This window comes from Mus caroli, chromosome 11 (assembly GCF_900094665.2).
Source record: "Mus caroli chromosome 11, CAROLI_EIJ_v1.1, whole genome shotgun sequence".
Lineage (NCBI taxonomy): Eukaryota > Metazoa > Chordata > Mammalia > Rodentia > Muridae > Mus > Mus caroli.
In genome coordinates this window covers 55,577,724-55,595,546 of record NC_034580.1, presented here as the reverse complement: position 1 = coordinate 55,595,546, position 17,823 = coordinate 55,577,724, and the positions used below count along the sequence as shown (strand labels likewise).

Here is a 17,823-nt window from a genome sequence, read left to right as displayed (position 1 = left end):
ATTGTTCCCTAGGCAGGGATCCTGGAGTGAAGGCAAGCTGTACACAGGCAAGCTGTACACAGGCATGCATGCATTATTCATTGCTCTCTGCTTTCAACTGAGTGTAACACGACCATTTCTCTCCCAAAGTTCTGCTGCTGTGATTTCCCTGCCAGGATGTACTATAACCTGGAATTGTGCTCCAAATAAACCCTTCTCCCTTAAGTTGCTTTGTTACAGCAGCAGGAAGGGAAACTAAAACCCAGTGTCTCACTCTGTAGCTCAGGCTGGACCGATACTTGCAGTGATCCCCCTGCTTCAGCCTTCTGAGATGCTAAGATTAAAGGTGTGCTTCACCACCAACCAGCCTAATGCTTTCTTTTTCTTAATTTTATTCATTAAGGAGAGGGAAGGAATATTGTAATTGAACCAAGATCTGAAATCCTGAATCTGGACAGCATTTTCATTATCAGGAAAAAAATCACTAGAAATCACTAGTGATAAATGGTTTCCAGGGGCTGGTGAGACGGCTCAGAGGTTAAGAGCATTGACTGCTCTTCTGAAGGTCCTGAGTTCAAATTCCAGCAACCACATGGTGGCTCACAACTAACTGTAATGAGATCTGATACCCACTTCTAGTGTGTCTGAAGACAGATACAGTGTACTTATATGTAATAAATAAATAAATCTTTAAAAAAGAAAAGGTTGTCCAAATAACATCTCATATAGTCTTAAACTAATTTCTAGAGAATATGAGCCCTTAGACAGTTGAAAAAAAAAGCATACCAGTCATTTTAACCTTTGGTTATATTTTCCAGTTGGGAGAGACGGGTGTGTGTGTGGGTGGGTGTGTGGGTGTGTGTGGTGTGATGTGCGTTGGGGTGTCTTAATGGGTGATTGCCCAGCTCAGATTGTCCCACGGACAAGCCTGTGGGAGATTGTCTTGTTTATTGATGTAGGAGGGCCCAGCCTCTAGTGGTGGCACCGTTTCTGGAGAGGTGGTCCTGGGCTGTATAAGAAACCTAGCTGTACTGGCTGGTTTTGTGTCAACTTGACACAGCTGGAGTTATCACAGAAAAAGGAGCTTCAGTTGAGGAAATGCCTCCATGAAATCCAACTGTAAGGCATTTCCTCAATTAGTGGTCAAGGGGGAAAGGCCCCTTGTGGGTGGGACCATCTCTGGGCTGGTAGTCTTGGGTTCTATAAGAGAGCAGACTGAGCAAGCCAGGGGAGGCAAGCCAGTAAGGAACATCCCTCCATGGCCTCTGCATCAGCTCCTGCTCCCTGACCTGTTTGAGTTCCAGTCCTGACTTCCTTTGGTGATGAACAGCAGCATGGAAGTGTAAGCCGAATAAACCTCCCCAACTTGCTTCTTGGTCATGATGTTTGTGCAGGAATGGAAACCCTGACTAAGACACTAGCTGAGCATGAGCCAGCAAGCAGTGTCCCTCCCTGGTTTCTGTTTTGAGTTCCCGCTCTGACTTCCCTCAGTTGTGGACTGTAACCACCACTTCTTCCCCTAAGTTGCATTTGGTAAGAATGCTTTGTCACAGCAACAGACAGGGGAATAGAAGAGTTATTTCAGGTGTTGGCCAGAACAGACTATTTTCAAGTGTGGTGGCATATGACTTTAATCCCAGTACGCAGGAGGCAGAACAGCCTGGTCTACAGAGTGAGTTTTAGGACAGTTAGAGCTACATAAACAAACCCTGTCTCAAAGAAAAAAGAAAGGAAGGAAGGAAGAAAGAAAGAAAATATAATATTGTATGTCATTTCTAAGTCTCGTCCTCTATATACTTTACATAACTCAGGACTTTCCTGACTTGTTAAGGTTTCCTTGCTTTGTCTTAATCTTTCTCCAGCCCAAATGTCATTATTCTTACATCCTTCTGACATTTGATTTTTCTATTTACTGCATTCCTTTTTCAGTATCATGAGACATACAACATTAGCAAATAAATGGACCATCTTACTAAAGAACAACTAAGTTTAAACTATATCTAAGGCATGTGACAGATTAGGATCATTTGTGTGCCTATTGTTATGAGGTTTTAAGTCCCCAAGCAAAGCTCATAGAAAACGCAGGCCAGCCTGCAGGGGTAGTCTCGCTACTTCTCAGCCGGTTACCCTCTTGCAGTGTGCTCAATAAACAGATTTTCCTTGAAGAGGAGGAGGAAAATGAAAACACATGCCAGCTAAAGGTCTTTATGTTCTCTGAAGTTCAGAGACTGACCTGCAATGGTGCTTTTGCTTTTGAATGAGCAGTAATTAGCAGATAGAGAGGCAGCAGGTAGATAGCAGATCCACTGTCTATGTGGCAGCAGAGATCACCTGAGGAGCCCCTGTTAAAGCTGTCATGCTGGAGTGACAAGTTAGGTAGGAGACTCCAGGCAGGGTCCTGTGTTATCTCCATGGATAAACTTCCAGCTATCCATTTTTACTCCAAGAGTATTTATATCATAGCATTAAAAAAAAAACAGTAACTTTTAGGGGCTGGAGGGATGGCTCAGTTGTTAAGAGCACCGGCTACTCTTCCAGAGGACTTGGATTTAATTGTCAGCATCCATATGGTGGCTCACAACCAGCTGTAATGCTCTTTTGGCCTCATATTGTACACATGTGCTGCACAGACATACATCCAAGCAGTATACCCATATACATTAAAAACAGAAGACATGGTAGTTTGAGAGTGTCAGCCATAGGCACAAATATTTGAGCACTTGGTCCCATTGGCGGTGCTTTTTGGGTAGGGTTAGGAGGTGTGGCCTTGCTAGAAGAAATGCCACTGGAGGCTGGTTTGGGGGTTTTATTTGTTTGTTTGCTTGCTTGCTTCCTTTTTTGTATTGGGGGTGTTGTTTGTTGTTTGTTTGTTTGTTTGTTTGGTAGTTTTAGACAGGACCACTTTATGTGGTCCTAGAGTTTGCTGTGTCTAGCCTCTGCCTCTAGAAGTTTTAAAAGCCACACACCCATCTCTGCTCTGTGTCTGCTGTCTGAGATGTGTGCTCTCAGCTTGCTTCCCCAGCCACAGTCCTGCTGCTGCCATGTTCTCTTTATCATTATGAGCCTAGCCCTCTGGAACCATAAGCCAAACTTCCTTCTGTAAGTTGTTGTGGTCACGATGTTCTATCACAGCAATAGAAAGGTACCTTTAAATTTTATAAGTTCCCCTTAAGGGGACAAGGATTCCGTAGGAAGATCAACAGAGTCAACTAACCTGGACCCTTGGGGCTCTCAGAGACTGACCCACCAACCGAAGAACATACACAGGCTGGGCCTAGTCCTCCCTGCTCATATGTAGCAGATGTACACTCTGTCTTCATGTGGGTCCCAAACAACTGGAGCAGGGGCTATTCCAAAAGCTGTTGCCAGCAGTGAGCAGAATGTACAGTGAATAAGTAAAAAAATTAATTAATTAATTAATTAAATCTTTGTAAGGTCATAGATATGTGGCAGCCAGCAGTTCTGGCCAAAGAGGATCAAGCTAACAGAGGAGTGTGCTTTTGTCTGTGTTAGCTTTCAGAAATCCTTTCAGACCTTGAAAGTCGGTGCCCTTATCAGAATGCACCAGCACGGGGACAGGCAATCTTAAGAAACTCCGACTAGCCTCATTCTTACAAAGAGCTTTTGTAGGATAAGGAAAAACTACGATTGATATTTTTCTTTAGAAGCCATTTTCATTATCCTCCAGTCTAAATCTAGGCCAGGATTGAATGCAGAAAAGTACCAGGCCTTTCTTCCTTTGAAGGTCTGGATTAAATTGATACAGTTAGGGGTGCCTTCTTACTGTCCAAGACAAAAAGATCATACATTGAAAAGTCTTCCATCTCTCCTTTGTCTTCTTCTCCAGAACACCATCTGCAGATCCTCCTGTGCTTTCCATCCTCCTTCACGAACAACACAAGGACAACAACAAAAGGACCTCACTCAGCAGTGATGCCTGAGTTCTTCTATCCCATCCTCCCTTTTTAGCAGCCGTGAGGAAGGGACGCCTAGCACACTAGCCAGCTGCACCACTGAGACTCTATCTGACCTTAATGCCCTGTGACCTTGATGAATTCTTCCTGTATTTTTCCAAATTAACTTTATCAAGAAGCAACCAGGAGCAGGGGAAAGCCACACATTTGGTTTAACCTATTGGAGGTGCAGGGGGAAACTCTAAGTTTCCTTTAGAGTCCATTTGGTTCATTAAGTAAAACAATGTTCCAAAGCCAAGATCCCATCATGGAGGTCTGGAATTACCTCCTTAGTCTGATAGAGGAAATGTATTTGTATTAGCCATATCAAATTTCAGTAAGGACACCCAAAAAGCATACATGAGTACATTCACACCTTTTAAGGGGAAAAAAAGACACCTGAGTTAGGTTACCATGGTTGTAGTGGAAGAAAATTACACATGGAACAGGAAAAGGTGACCTGGGATATGTAGCATGGAGGGGAATTGTAAGCTACCCTTGAATTTGAAGTTGTGGCAGTCCTCCTGCCTCATCTTTCTAAATGCTGTATGTACCGTGGTCAGCTCACAGTAATGATTTTTGTGTTGAATGTGTATCCTGCAATTTTGATGGAACTGTCTATTATTTTTTTTGTTATTTTTTTAGAATTTTTCACATATAAAAGATGGTGTTGGACCAGGTGTGATGGTCCATGCCCTCTAATTCTGTGAGTTTGATGTTAGCCAGTGTTGCCTGGTGAAACTCCATCTCAAAAAAGATCATGGTTAGCTAGGCATAGTGGCACAGGCCTTTAATCCCAGCACTCAGAAGGCAGAGGAAAGGGGATCTCTGTGAGTTCTAGGCCAGCCAGGGCCACACAGTGAAACCCTGTCTCAAAAAAACCAACCAAACAAAAAACCCTAAACTAATATTGTCTGTAAATAAAGATTCTTTCTCGTGTTCGGTCATGTTGTCCTCTATTTCTTTTCCTTGCCAGAGTGTTAGAGCTGGGACTTCAAGGATAGCGATGAAGAGCAGGGCCAAGAATGGATGTGCTAATGTTGTAACTGAGATCTTGTTTTGTTTTGTTTTGTTTTTTTGAGACAGGGTTTCTCTGTGTAGCCTTGACTGTCTTGAAACTCATCCTGTAGACCAGGCTGGCTTCAAACTCAGAGAGCCCAAGTTCTGGGACCAAAGGATAATTGTTACTGCTGTTAAAGAGAAAGCGTTCATCCTTTCTCTATGATGTATGTCAACTTTATTACTGTTGAAGCTGTTCCTTCCTAGTCCTAGCTGAACTGGGGAAAGGTGTTGAATTTGAGCAAGGTGCTTTTTCTGCACTGATTGAGAGAAGCCTGATAGAAAGGTTTTTTGTTCATTTTGGTTTTCTTAGTGTGTGTATATATGTGATGAGGGAAGGAGGAACGCTTTAGGTGTGTGGAGTCAGTATTCCCCGTCTACCTTTAGTCCACATACCAACTCTAGATTGGGAAACTTGCATGGCAAGCACTCTTACCTGCGAGCACCCCCAGGTAGTCTTGTAAGTGGCCAGACTGTTGGAACTACTGAGTTTCATCATCACTGACAGCAGAGGGTTGAAGAGTAAAAGGCAGGACATGGGAGGACAGCCACAGAGTTGTTCTCCATTGGAGAAGCCGGCGTTCTGACCTCTGGGTTGTTTTGTAGAGATGGAGGAGAAAATGTGTGTGGCTAGGGAGGTTAGAAAGTTAAACGGTGGGGCTGGAGAGATGCCTCACCTGTTGAGAGCACTGGCTGCTCTTATAGAGGACTCAGGTTTGAAGTTCAGCACCCACGTGGCAGCTCACAGCAACCTGTAACTCCAATTCCATGAGGTCAGATGCCCTCTTCTGGCTTCCATGAACACTGCACCCTTGTGGAACACAGATAGGCACACAGGCAAACCCCTGAAAGACATGAAACAAAATCCATAAAGAAATTTTAAATAGCCGGGCGTGGTGGCGCACGCCTTTAATCCCAGCACTCGGGAGGCAGAGGCAGGCGGATTTCTGAGTTCGAGGCCAGCCTGGTCTACAAAGTGAGTTCCAGGACAGCCAGGGCTATACAGAGAAACCCTGTCTCGAAAAAACCAAAAAAAAAAAAAAAAAAGAAATTTTAAATAAACTGACCATCATTTTGAAAATACAGGTTTTTTAAAAGTATTTGAACATATTACAACTGAATACAGGTTTGCAGTCTCAAATCTTGGTAAATACAAAGCCAAGAACAAACGTAGTCAAGAGTTGGTGGGTATGGGGGGGTTTATCACCTGCCACAGACAAGAAGCACAGGAGTCATTTTAAAGCATCACTTTTCTTAAACAATTGGAGCATGGGAATCTTACTTAGGGTACCCACATATAGCGGTCAGCCCTAAGTGAGTGTATTTGGAAATGGGCTGACTCCTGTAGAGGTGGAGGCCAGAAGGCATCAGATCCCATCAGTCTGCAGCTACAGACCTTTGTGAGCCTCTATGTGGGTGCTGGGAATTGAACCTGGATCCTTCAGAAGAGTGCCCAGTGCTCTTAACCACCTGCTGTCTCTCCTACCCAATTCATCTTTTTTGTTGTTGTTTTTTTTGTTTTTCGAGACAGGGTTTCTCTGTATAGCCCTGGCTGTCCTGGAACTCACTCTGTAGACCAGGCTGGTCTCAAACTCAGAAATCCTCCTGCCTCTGCCTCCCAAGTGCTGGGATTACAGGCATGCACCACCACTGCCTTTTTTTTTTTTAAGCCTAGGTTCCATTTAACTAGGTTGGTATTGAACTCATGATATAGTCAAAGATAACCTTAAATTCATGATCCATCTCTGCATCTCAGTTTCTGGGATTAGAGAGGGGTGTGTGTGTGTGTGTGTGTGTGTGTGTGTGTGTGGTGTAAATGTTTTCTTATATATGTTTGTGTCTTAGTCACTGTTCTGATGCTGTGAAGAGACCAAGCAACTCTTAAAAAAGAAAGCTGTTTTTATTTTTTGAGACAGGGCTTCTCTGTGTAGTCCTGGCTGTCCTGGAACTCACTCTGTAGACCAGGCTGGCCTCGAACTCAGAGATCTTCCTGCCTCTCCCTGTCATGTGCCACCACACACAGCTAACTTAAGTTTCCTATGTTGTGTTACTGGAGATTGAACCTATGGCTTTGTGCATGCTAGGCAAACAGTCATCTGTTGAGCTGCAGCCCAGTCTGCTTAATATTTATGTTTGGGAAATGCTATTTTTGTTTGAGGTTGGTCTTTGTAGCCCAGGCAGGCTTCGAAGTCTACGCTACTCTTAGCATCTCGAATGCTAGAGTGTCAAGTTGCATCTGGCTTCTTGCTTTGTTAGTATTCCCTTCTCCTCTTCTCTGAGTATCGCTCAGTTTTTATGTTAGGGAGTCATTTATGTTTTTAAATATAATTCGAATTTTTTTACTTATTTTTCTTGTGCTTTACAGAAAGAAGGCCTTTCTAAATTCAACAAGATTTATGAATTTGACTATCATCTGTATGGCCAGGTAAGTGCTGAAGTGTTTCCATCATAAAGCTGACATAAAAGACAGGCATGGCAGCTAGCCTATGATAATCCTAGCATTTGAGAAGCTGAGGCAGGAGGGTTATTTTTAACTTGTAACCTAGCCAGATGTCTTAGTTAGGGTTACTATTGATGTGATGAAACACCATGACCAAAGCAACGTCAGGAAGAAAGGGTTTATTCAGGTTAGCTTCCATATCACAGTTTATCATCAAAGGAAGTCAGGATAATTACTCAGGGAGAGCAGGAACCTCGAGACAGGTGTTGATGCAAAGACCATGGAGGAGTGTGGCTTACTGGCTTGCTTATCAGCCTGCTTTCTTATAGAAGCCAAGACCAACGGCCCAAGGGTGGCACCACCCAGAATGGACTGAGACCTCCCCATCAGTCACTAATTAAGAAAATGACTCACAGCTGGATCCTCTGACCTTTAACCCCCAAGAGTTTTTGTTATTAATAAAAAGTGGTAGCGCGACTGGGCTTTGGTGGTTAGTGGCGTGCCCTTTAATCCCAGCACTTGGGATACAGAGATAGGCAGATCTCTGTGAGTTCGAGGCCAGCCTCATACCATACGAAGGGCCAGGACAGCCAGGACCATAGAGAGACAAACCTTAAATAAACATGGAGAAAGAGTATGAACGATGGCTATGTCAGCATGGTTTTGGTTTTGCCAAGTTACAATTAGTTCCTTTCTTCTCCATCAATTGTATTTGTTCTTAGTTCTGTTCGTTGTTATTTTCTTTTCCTTTGAATGATTTGTCAAAGTACAACTACAGAAAGACTAACTTCAGTTTTGTTGTTATTCAGAATGTTACAATGGTAATGACTTCAGTCTCTGGACATTTGCTGGCTCATGACTTCCAGATGCAGTTTCGGAAATGGTCAGTATAATTAGTAAGGAAATAAGTTGTGACAAATATTATAGGGATTTTGAAGTATGTTGATCTTACCATGTCATTTATAGTAATTTGTAAATACTAATTTATAATACTAGAATTACCTAAGGTTATATGACCTGCTCTAAGTTTTTTATCATACTTTTAGAATCAACACTCACTCCTTTCAGTGCAACCTGGATTGCATTTATTCTATTGCATATGTGCATAAATAGATTCCAGAGTTTCTTCTCTGCATCTCCTATTAATCTGCTTGGAGGAGTGGACAGTGCACTATAGAAAGTCATAGCTTTTAATCCTCCTTTTCTCTCTCTTTTGAGACATGGTCTTTCTCCAGTCTTCCTGACTCATCTTTCCAAGCCGACACCTGGCATGTGGTACCACGCCTAGCTTTATTTGTTGCTGGGTTTTGCTGGTGTTGCTTTTTTGGATTTTGTTTTGGTTTGTTTTTGAGTCATGGTCTGTTATTCTGCTCAGGCTGTGATTCTTCTGCTTCAGTCTTCTGAGCAGCGTCTGTGTTCCCAGCTTCTCTAGGCCATGTCCTGTGGGCGGGCCATGCTGGTAAAGGCCTTTGTGGTTTTGTTTCTGTTTTAGGCAGAGCTGCAATCCCCTTGTCCTCTTTGAAGCAGAAATTGAAAAGTATTGCCCAGAAAATTTTATAGATATCAAGGTAAGATCTTTGGACAATATGGGACCCTGAGATTGAAACAGCCAGAAGTCACTGGACTGGCTGATTTCTGTTTTTAATGCATTGGAAATTTCCACCAACCTCAGTATATAAAATTAATTGATTGTTTGTTTGTTTGAGATAGAGTCTCACTATGTAAACTTGCCTAGCTGGAATGCACTAACTAGGTAGACCAGACTAACCTTGAACTCATAGAAATACCCTTGCTGCTGCTGGGATTACAGGTGTACACCATCATGCCCAAACAGTATCATGCCTTTAAAACATCCCACCTATTACATAAATGAAGTGTTTTGTTTCAAAGACAGGGTCTTGCCACGTAGCCCAGGTTGGCCTCGCCTTGCACAGATGCTCTTTTTGAACTCTCAAGTGCTGAGCCATCACCCCAGTCTAAACTCAGTATCCAGAGAACTAAATGAAGCCTTTAAAAATGAAACTCAAGGAATAAATATTACTGAATTGTTCACTCCAGCTCCCACCTCACCCTTCGGTAAACTACAGAAGCTTCAAAGTAAGATGGGGCGATGTGAACTCACATCTCTTCCAAGGGAGAGAGGGGGAAGAAGAATCATTGCAAGGTCAAGGCCAGTGAGCACTACTTAGCAAGTCCTTGTCTTAGAAAAAGTTACCAAATATAATTTCTTGCTTAAAAGTTAATTGTCATGAAGCAAAGGCCAGCAGATCTCTCAGTTTGAGACCAGCCTGGTTTATATAGCAAGTTCCAGGCCAATCAGGACTACATCATGAGACCCTGTCTCAGCCCAGCAAAAGCCTGGTGACCTATGTTCACTGCCAGGAACCAGCGTAGAAGTGGAAAGAGGGCTGGAGGTGGCTCAGTGCTGAAAAGTGTTTTCTGTTCTTCCAAAGGACCCAAGTTCAGTCCCTAGCACTCAGATGGGCAGCTCTCAAGTACCTGTAACTCCTCCTCCAAGGGCTCAAACATCCTCTTCTGGCCTCTGAAGGCACCCACACACCTGTGGTATATACTCACACGGAAACACACACATATCCACAAATGAAAAGCATATTGAAAAAAAAAAATACTGGCCAGAAGAGAGGGCTCTATAGTTACTCTGCAATTCTCCTCTTTGAGTAAACTTGGCTTCAGTTCCTAGCACACACGTCAGACAGCACACAACCCCCTGTACTCCAGCTCTAGGGAACCCAGTGCCTCTTGCCTCTTCCAGTAGCTACATTCAAATGCACATGTCCCAAACACTAAATATGCACATATACACATAATTAAAAATATTAAAAATTTTAAAATATTTTAAGGTGAAAGGACAGAACTGAGTTTGTGAAGTCCTATGATATCCACATGCCCTCCCCCACACAATAATAATAATAATACAATAACAATAATAAATAGGAGTGGACGGGTAAATGACCAGTTAAAGGCATTTCCCACTTTGTTCTGCTAAGTGGGAAAGTTTGTTAGAATGAAACTCAGGGAGCAAGCCTGGGAATGAGCTAGGTTTGTAGAGTGCGTTCCTAGTGTGCATGAAGCCTTGGGTTAATCTTTATACTGTATAAACCAGGTGTGGCAGCACACACCTGTAATCTCAGCACTGAGGAGATGGAGCCAGAGAAGCCAGAGATGATGTCTGTCAACCAGGTAGCAAGTTCAGGGCCAGCCTGAGCTTCATGAGACCCTTCCTGGGGAAGGGAAGAGGAAGAATTTACTCAGTGACTCCGAAACCTGATCTGAACGTGACCAGAACCACTGATGCTGGAAGGGTTTTAGAGCTGAGTTCTGCATTTCACTCTGTTGACAAAGTTATATGAAACCCCCAGTCTTCTGTGCACACACAGGTCTGGAGGATTGTACCAGACACTGTACCATGAATAATTTTCTCTGTTCCCCCACCCTTGCAAAATTTGAATACTCCAGTGATGACGCTCAGTCAGATTTCCTGATGGACGCTTTTGCTGTTTTGTTCTTGTTTTTGAGGTTTTTGTTTGTTTGTGTTTCATTTTTGAAGCATGGTTTCACTCTGTAGCCCAGGCTGGTCTGAACCTCACAGTGATCTACTTCAGCTTCCCTAATGCTGAGATTGCAGACCTGGGCTCTGTTGCCTGGCGAGAAGTCAGAAGAGGCTGTCAGGTCACCTAGAAGTGGAGTTCCAGATGCTTGTGAGCTGCCACGTGCTCCTCAGGAAGAGCAGCCGCTGAGCCTCCTAAGTCAGATTCTTTAGTGTAAAGGAACCAAGTAATTTCCCTTCTTTCTGTGCTCATTGTGCTTCCTCCCCGTGACTTCAGAAAACTCTAGAACGAGAGACACATCATTGTCAGGCCCTGGTGATCTGGACGGACTGTGACAGGGAAGGTGAGAACATCGGTTTTGAGATTATCCACGTATGCAAGGCTGGTGAGTCTACTCCTGAGCTTTTCTGCTGGAGGGCGGGAGGGTGTGTGTGTGTGTGTGTGTATATGGGTGTGTGTATGTGTATGTGTGTGTGTGTGTGTGTGTGTGTGTGTGTGTGTGTGAGAGTCTTAGGGTTTTATTGTCGTGCACGTGGTAGCATGCAGGCAGACATAATGCTGGATTAAAAAGCTGAGTGTTTCTACACTTTGATCCTCAGGCAGCAGAAGGGCAGACTGTCACACTAGGCCTAGCTTGAGCAGATGAGACCTCAAAGCCCTCCTCCACAGTGACACACTTCCTCTTAGAAGGCCACACCTCCTAATAGTGCCACTTTCTATGGGCCAAGCATCATTCAAACACACAAGCCTATGGGGGTTATTCCTATTCCAGCAACCATGGGGTCTTTTTTTTTGGGGGGGGGGTGACATTCAAGACAGGGTTTCTCTGTGTAGTCCTGGCTGTCCTGGCACTCACTTTGTAGACCAGGCTGGCCTCGAACTCAGAAATACACCTGCCTCTGCCTCCTGAGTACTGGGATCAAAGGTGTGCGCCACCACTGCCTGGCAACCACAGGGCCTTTAAGTGGGCTACAGTCAAGTTTCTCCATATACAGTTCCTCTTGAACCATTCACAGAATCACACGTAGATGTACACATACGCATAATTAAAAACAGTAATAATCATTTTTGTTGTTGGGTTTTTTTTGTTGGTTTTTGTTTGTTTAGTTTTTTTGAGACAGAGTTTCTCTTTGTACCCTTGGATGTCCTAGAACTCACTCTGTAGACCAGGCTGGCCTCAAACTCAAAGATCCACCTGCCTCTGTCTCCCAAGTGCTGGGATTAAAGGCGTGCGCCACCACTGCTCAGCTATAATGAATTTTTTAAAGTTCCTCTTTTTAATTTCTCATATTCTTTTTATGGTATGTGACTTAAGTTTTTGGAGCAGAAGTTTAGTGCTAGGAGTGTTTCCTGTCAGGCCAGTGAGGCGGCTCGTCAGGAAGCATTGTCCTCTACGCATGTGTGACATGCATGCACATATGTGCAGACACACCGAATAAATAAGTAAATATGAAAAGGTTAGGAAGGAGAGGCGTGATTGTACACACTTTAACCTTAATGTACAGGAGGCAGAGACAGACAAGTCTCTGAGTTCAAGGCCAGCCTGGAAGACATAGAGCACTTCAGGCTAGCCAAGGCTACATAGTGAGACCCTGTGTCCAAAAAAAAAAAAAAAAAAATACAAAGGTACTTGGACCTGGAAAGATGACTCAGTAGTTAATTACACTGGCTGCTCTTTCAGAGGGCCCAGGTTTGGTTCTTAATATCTACGTGGTGGTTCATAGCCAAGTGAAATTCCAGTTCTGGGGAATCTGATACCTTCTTCTGACCTCTGAAAGTACCAGGAGTACATATGGGGTGTGTGTGTGTGTGTGTGTGTGTGTGTGTGTGTATGTGGCATGTGTAAGTGAATTTAATTAGGTTTTTTTTTCATTTTTTAATTAGGTATTTTCTTCATTTACATTTCAAATGCTATCCCAAAAGTCCCCCATACCCACCCCACCCCCCCCTTAATTAGTTTTTACAGGGTTAATGACTTTAAGTAACTGAGAAGTGGTGAGAAGCCTATCTCTGCCTTAAATAATACGTTTTAATTTTCCCTAAAGAAAAGACCCTTAAAGAGTTTATGTCTGAATCCATAAAAGTCCTGAGAGTTCTAATCTATGAACTTTAAAGGAAAATGCATGTCCTATATTCTTTCCTGGAGAAACATAAAATTCCCCCAGTAGAACCTTTCATTGGACCAGCAAGATTGTTCAGCAAGTGAAGACATTTATCATAAAACCTTGGCAACCTGAGTTCAATCCCCAGGCCCCACACAAAAGGGGAAGAAGAGAACTGGCTCTATAAGCTTGTCCTCTGACCTCCTGAATGCCATAGTACATACACCATAGGCTGCACCATAATATTTACAATTTTATTATTTTTATCTTTGTCTCTCCAGCCTCCCCTCCCCAAAATTATAAGAGATCCTTTAACTCTCCAAGTTGTTGGGTTTTTTCCTAAATTTAAGCCAAAAGATTCAAATAAGATTTAAGTCTCAAAAGGTTCACCTAAAGGATCTCACTGTTATTTCTTTTTTCTTTTTGTTTTTTTTTTCTTTCATTTATTTATTCTCTTTACATCCCAATACCCGCCCCTCCTCTCCTCCAAGACCTCCAGTGTAGCTCCTCCCCCCTTCCCCCATCACCTAGGTATCACTCATCCTGGCACATCAAGTCGCTTCAGTACTTGGTCCATCATCTCCCACTGAGGCCAGACAAGTTAGGGGAACAGGTCCTACAGTTATTTCTGACAAGACTTAAAGGTTATAATACCCTTTCTCTCTTTGTTATTTGTATTCCATTCATTTCAACTAATGGGTGAGAGGCAAACTAGCTCCTTGTACTGATTTGCCTAAATGTGGCGGTGGTTTGCTTTTGTGCGGAGATGCAGTTATGATTAAGTTTGGCATCTGTGCTTCTGTGTCTTCTGCAGTAAAACCCAATCTACGGGTGCTGAGAGCCCGCTTCTCTGAGATCACGCCACACGCCGTCAGAACAGCCTGTGAAAACCTAACTGAGCCTGACCAGAGAGTGAGTGACGCAGTGGACGTGAGGCAAGAGCTGGACCTGAGGATCGGTGAGGAGCCACACTGGGCTGCCCGGCACCCAGGGCACCTGGGTGTTAAATTATGGAGCCAACACAGCTTCATAGATTATGGCTTCCTTGTCCCTTCCTTCCTTTCTCTGCTCTCCTTTCCCAGGAGCTGCCTTCACAAGGTTCCAGACCCTGCGGCTCCAGAGGATCTTCCCTGAGGTGCTGGCAGAGCAGCTCATCAGCTACGGCAGTTGCCAGTTCCCAACACTGGGGTTTGTGGTGGAGAGGTTCAAGGCCATTCAGGCTTTTGTGCCAGAAGTCTTCCACAAAATTAAAGGTAAAGAAAGCCCAAGGTTTACAGAGTGCTGTAGGGTCTGTGTGCCTCTGGAAGACAAGGGGGCTGCAGAGCTTAAGTAAAGGCATGGTTATTGTCCCGCCTTGCTGCCCTGTACCTGCCCATATGCAGAATACGGAAAGGGCCCTTATGTCCAGACCCCTTTATTTATTCATTGTGACAAACCATTTTTCATTTGTCATGGCTTCTCTCAGACTATCTCTGTTTGTTTACAGTAACTCATGACCACAAAGATGGGACCGTAGAGTTCAACTGGAAACGATACCGTCTCTTTAACCACACAGCTTGTCTTGTCCTTTATCAGTTGTGCATGGAGGTAAGGAGTTCTCTGAGAGCAGTCATCTAGGAAGCATTCTCCCCAGCTCTCTTTCCTGTTAGCAGAGGTGAGCCTGCCCTGTTCCCCGCTGAACTGTGCTTGCTTGTTGGATTAGAGTATACACTCTGAAAACCTGCAGGGTAGCTCAGTGCCTGCTGCTGCTGCATCTGAAACCCTGAAGAAAATCTCTGGTGGGAAACAGATGGTGGAAGAAGAAAAAAGTGTGTATGTGTGTGTGTTCTCTGTGTTTTGGTTGGAAGAGGTACTTCACAGCACTTGATCTAGCCTGGCCACTGAGAAGCGGGGTCTTCACTCAAAGGCCGTCCTTGTGGAGTCTGAGATTGCACCCCACTAGACTCCTAGCCTGAGGCCTGAGCACTAACAGTCACCACAGGAGCTTGTCAAGTCTCCATCCTAAGGGAGAGACTGCAGTAGGGAACACCTGATTTGTGAGGCAGCAGTAGACCCTGATGTAATAACAAGGGATGCTGGGTAGAATGGTGCATGCACTTGGAGGGTAGGTGTGGGAGGAATTTGAGTCTAACCTAGGCTACATGAAACCAAGTCTTTAAAACAAAGAAAAAAAATTTTTTTAAAGATTTATTTATTTATTTATTATATGTAAGTACACTGTGGCTGTCTCCAGACACTCCAGAAGAGGGAGTCAGATTTCATTACGGATGGTTGTGAGCCACCATGTGGTTGCTGGGATTTGAACTCCGGACCTTCGGAAGAGCAGTCGGGTGCTCTTACCCACTGAGCCATCTCACCAGCCCCAACAAAGAAAAATTTTAAGTAGAACTTTTTTTTTTAAAGACAGGGTTCTCTGTGTAGCCCTGGCTGTCCTGGAACTCACTCTGTAGACCAGGCTGGCCTCAAACTCAGAAATCCGCCTGCCTCTGCCTCCCAAGTGCTGGGATTAAAGGCGTGTACCACCACGCCCGGCTAAGTTGAACTTTTAAATAAAATCAGAAATTGTAGAAGTGAGTGGCTGCTCTCACCAGAGGTGAGGGTTAGCTGGCTAAGTGCACTCAGAGCCTGGACTCTGGGTCTGGGGAGGAACTGAAACGTTTGCTCCAAGCTCCTTCCACTGCTCATGTGAGGAGGTGAAATGACAAACAAAGGAGGTCATTTTGGAAAATGATAAAGGTCAGGGCAAAAATACAAGGAAAAGTCCTAGACTGTGGCGTGAGGTAGTGTGAGGGCTATTGTGGATGATTGAGCGTGACGTTGAGCATCTGAAGTCTATCCCGAGGACCCACACACTGCACATCGTCCTCTGACCTCCATATATGCGTATGGCAAGCGCATGTCACCTTCACACATACACTATGAATAAATTATGGAATGATAAACACTTGTACTTCTAATTGGCTATAATGGCAACTAAGTAGCAGGTGACAGATTTTTGAGCTCCTTGAAAGGAACCACTAGTTCCCATTCTATTGGGAAAGAGAAATTTGGAATTTGAACGAATCTCCTCATTAGCAAACCATTTAAGTTTTGTGCCAGCAACAGAGTCTTTGCAAAGAAAGCTTTGCAGTTTGTATTGTACGATTTTTGCTGCTTATATGTCAAGTATGAAGGTGCATGATGTTAGGGATGGAACCCCCGTGGAACATGCTGACTTACACCCTCAGCACTAATAGCCTAAATTTTAAAAGTTAAAAAAAATGTAACGGAGTGTGTTTGGGTAGGAGGCTTTGCTCAGGTGCACGCCCAGACTGGGATTTCATCAGTCCAGACCATGAACTTAAATTAAAGACTTGTGACAATGTCTCTCATTCTTGACTTGAGTGAGAAGGAAGTGGCAGCATCCACTCCGTAATCCACGCACAAAATGAGTGACATTGCATGGGGCGCTTCCCTGGTTCAGATAGTAGGGGGCTTGAGGTCTTAACTCCAAGCTAACATGAGATTTATGTTCTTGGCTTTGTAGGATCCCATGGCGACTGTGGTAGAGGTCAGATCTAAGCCAAAGAGCAAGTGGAGGCCGCAGGCTTTGGACACGGTGGTATGTTCCAGATAGCGTGGTCTGAGCACAAAGCAACAGTTACTTCCTGTTGCTGGGACTACTTCATGTCTATGGTCCAGTGGAAGGAAGGAATATCACCCATCTCGAGGCGCGACGCGTGGGTGGTGGTGATGCACTTGGGAGGCAGAGGCAGACTGATTTCTGTGAGGTCAAGGCCTGGTCTACAGAGCAAATCCCAAGGCTGTATAGAGAAACTCCATCTTGAAAATTAAAAACAAAAAAACAAAAAAAAAAAGCCACGAAGGAAAGCACCAGGGAGGCCTCTGTTAGCCCAGCCTCTTAATACAGGAATTATATAAGGTTCTGAAAAGGAGGGACATGGTGTCCTATGATGCCACCATTGCATAAGCACAGAATTCTGATATCTTCTTAGTCCTTTTTTAAATACTTATTTTTTGGATGGGGTGATGCATTTTTTTTTTTTTTTTGAGGCAGGATTTCTAAGTGGTCCTGGCTAGCCTCAATTCAGAGCTGTACCTTCCTCTGCTTCCTGCGTGTGGGGTTCAGATCATGCACCACCATGTTCAACCTTTGCAGACTGTCAATGGAAGAGAACAGTTTGAATATTAGAAAGCCTCAAAGGATGTTTCCAGTGTCGAGGAGAAATTTTTGAGAGTTGAGTCGTGTTCTCCAAGTGTGGTTCTCAGATTTTAGCATCATTCTCTTGTCAGGCTACTTGTTAAAGACACAGATTTTAGTTAGGGGTGGTAGTACGTGTCTGTGATCCTAGCTATTAAGAAGCTGATGCTAGAATTTGAGGCTAGCCTGGCCTACATACAAAGCTCTTGTCTGGAAAAAATATACTATCTCAGCATGGTGCTCTGAACCAGCTAACTTCCTGGACAAGGATCAGCTGTGCGTTATCTTGTACCACTCACTGGCTTCCTTCGGAAGCTAGAGTTATGGAAGCTGGTGATCGTAGCATTTGGAATGTAGAGGCAGGAGAGTCACGAATTCAAGGACAGCCTGGACTATATGAGGCTATGTCTCAAACCAAAGGAAAAAAAATTATTTATGTTTTTGTAGTTTTTTGAGACAGGATTTTGCTATGTAGCCCTGGCTGGTTTGGAACTCGCATGGATGAGGCTAACCTGGACCA

General features: G+C 44.0%; 1 protein-coding gene across 1 annotated transcript in view; it reads left to right on the top strand.

Annotated features, from left to right (window-relative positions):
• The window catches only part of Top3a (DNA topoisomerase III alpha), a 34,945-nt gene that overhangs the window by 5,203 nt on the left and 11,919 nt on the right, over positions 1-17,823 (top strand). The window contains exons 2-9 of the mRNA XM_021177566.2: positions 7,357-7,416; positions 8,241-8,314; positions 8,924-8,999; positions 11,277-11,385; positions 13,917-14,060; positions 14,185-14,355; positions 14,589-14,689; positions 16,629-16,703. Of these exons, the coding sequence (XP_021033225.1) occupies positions 7,357-7,416; positions 8,241-8,314; positions 8,924-8,999; positions 11,277-11,385; positions 13,917-14,060; positions 14,185-14,355; positions 14,589-14,689; positions 16,629-16,703 (810 nt within the window). The remainder of the gene's footprint in view (positions 1-7,356; positions 7,417-8,240; positions 8,315-8,923; positions 9,000-11,276; positions 11,386-13,916; positions 14,061-14,184; positions 14,356-14,588; positions 14,690-16,628; positions 16,704-17,823) is intronic.